Source organism: Rhinopithecus roxellana, chromosome 2 (genome assembly GCF_007565055.1).
Source record: "Rhinopithecus roxellana isolate Shanxi Qingling chromosome 2, ASM756505v1, whole genome shotgun sequence".
NCBI classification, from domain to species: Eukaryota; Metazoa; Chordata; class Mammalia; order Primates; family Cercopithecidae; genus Rhinopithecus; species Rhinopithecus roxellana.
Window position 1 is genome coordinate 26,310,429 of NC_044550.1, and position 2,269 is coordinate 26,312,697.

Sequence of the window (2,269 nt, forward strand, 5' to 3'; positions counted from 1 at the left end):
GGTGAGGTGGGACATCTCAATGTGGAGTTGGGGATTGTGTAGTGGGGAACTTGTAAGTCATAGGTGGGTTTTAGGGATTCTTTAGTTGACGATTAATTGAGAGAGTTAAACTATTGTCCAAAGACTTGGATTCAGTAGAAAGGAATGCTTGAGTTAAGGGTTTTGTTACGTAGATAAAGCTCTCAGGTAGTAGCCCTGGGTGAGAATAGATGGTAAATATCTCTTTTCAAGCCTTAAAGGTGTAAGACTCACAGTTAATCTCTCCTAGATCCAGGAAAGGCCTAGAAAGGATAGACCTGCTGCATTAATGGAGATTCTGTACAGGTGCAAATTTCTCCCACAAAATATGACTTTGCAGGGCCATTTCAACTTGTTGGCCCTGTGGTAGCTATTTCTAAATACATCAAATAAAAGTATTTTGGGGTGAAATATTTTGATTTCCTTCAGGATTTGCTATCTATCATGTGATGCTACACCAGAGTCAGGTTGGAAAGTAAGCCACATTATACTTGGTTAATAAACATTTAATGAGATTTTATGGTTTGTAGGGCAATACTTTCCAGGCCCCTTAGATGGGAATTTTGGCAAGAGAAGAAAAGGTCAGATTTTAGTCCTCACCATTAAGTATTGTGGTGTGTTGTTATACAATAAGAGGTAACTGAAATGTTGTATGAACCAGATCTGGCTAATGAGGAGAGGAGCTTCTGAGGCACAGAGCTGATGGGCATGTACTTTTGTTTTCTTTTTGCTCTTTTATTTCTCTCCTTCCTGAAACAGGATTGTTGCAAATACAGCAGCCATCTTATGACCTTAAAATGAAAAGCACAAGGATGAAGACCTATATGTTAAGGATAGCAGAGAAGGGAGAGAGAGAGAGAGCCAAAGCCATTGCTAGTGACATCCCTGAACTACTATGCTTTCCTCACTTCTCTCTAACCCTAGAATTCCTGTAGTTGAACAAGCACTTAAATGTTTACATGTTAATTTTTTCTATTAGGGTTGCTGTTCCTTGCCCTTGAATGTAATTTAAATGGACTCAGCAGATTCTAAAATTTTCATTCGAATTTTAAGACTTTACAAAATTTATGATATAAATTATATATAGCAGATTCAGGTTTCAAATTTAATGGTACTGAGGAAAGAGAGAGACCTTCTCATATTGTTTTATATTGTTTTGTACTCAGTACCTTTTTTTTTTTCACTGAAAACTTTTTATTGGTCTTTTGGATAGAAACGGGAATTTATTTGGCAGGAAGGATGATCCCATCATACTTCTACTGGAACCAGCGCATGGCCTCCTCTTTGCTGATTCTGTGTTTGGCCCCAATGCAGCCTGTCCTGTGCTTCTTGTCTGCGATGCTGAAACCTGGCCTACCCAGCACCACATAGAAGTCCAGGCCATAGATACCAATGCTTGGGTCATACTTGATGCCCAGAACGATGTGTTCCTGGATCCCAAAACCAAAGTTTCCAGTATCTGAGAAGTTGTTTTTTCTTAACTCATACTCCCGCACCTTTAGACCCTTTTCCAAGATTTCTTCTGCCTTGGCCCCTCGAACTGTGCAGTGGACAGCAATCTTTTCATTTCTCCGGGTGCCAAAGGATCTGACAGTGTACCTAGCTTTGGAAAACACAGGGGTCTGCCCTGTGAGCTGCTCCAAAACCTTGGCTGCTCCAGTCAATCTGTCTCTACTCTCTCCAACACAGATGTTGAGACAGAGCTTGCGGATGCGAAGTTCCCGCATGGGGTTCTCCTTTTCACCTTGATCCTGCGCCATGATGGAGTGCAGCCTCAGTACCTATTTTAAGAAAAAACAATGAAGTAAAACCAAAAACAGGCAGCCTGGCGCCAGGCCCGGAATCAGGCCTGGGTCTGCCTGGCCTAAACCTAGTAGTTAAAAATTAACTCATGACTTAGAAACCAATGTTTCTGACATTGTATAGAACATTGTGAAACTCCCTACCCTCTTCTGTTTCACTCTGACCACCGGTATATGCAGCCCTTGTCACATACCTGCTGCTTGCTCTAATCAAACACGACCCTTTCATGTGAAATCTTTAGTGTTGTGAGCCCTTAGAAAGGACAGAAACTGTGCACTCAGGCAGCTTGGATTTTAAGGCAGTAGCTTGCCGATGGTCCCAGCTGAATAAAAGCCCTTCCTTCTGCAACTCAGTGTCTGAGAGGTTTTGTCTGCAGCTTGTCCTGCTGCATTTCTTGGTTCCCTGACCGAGATGCAAGAACTAAGGGACGGCTGAGGCAGCCCCTTAG

General features: G+C 42.2%; 1 protein-coding gene across 1 annotated transcript; it reads right to left on the reverse strand.

Moving 5' to 3' along the window:
- Nucleotides 1–1,188: 1,188 nt before the first annotated feature.
- LOC104676622 (60S ribosomal protein L11-like) lies at nt 1,189–1,784 on the reverse strand. The gene has a single exon (XM_010381491.2). The coding sequence runs from the start codon at nt 1,776–1,778 to the stop codon at nt 1,275–1,277; it is 504 nt and encodes a 167-aa protein (XP_010379793.1). The 5' UTR covers nt 1,779–1,784; the 3' UTR covers nt 1,189–1,274.
- Between the last annotated feature and the right edge of the window lie 485 nt (nt 1,785–2,269).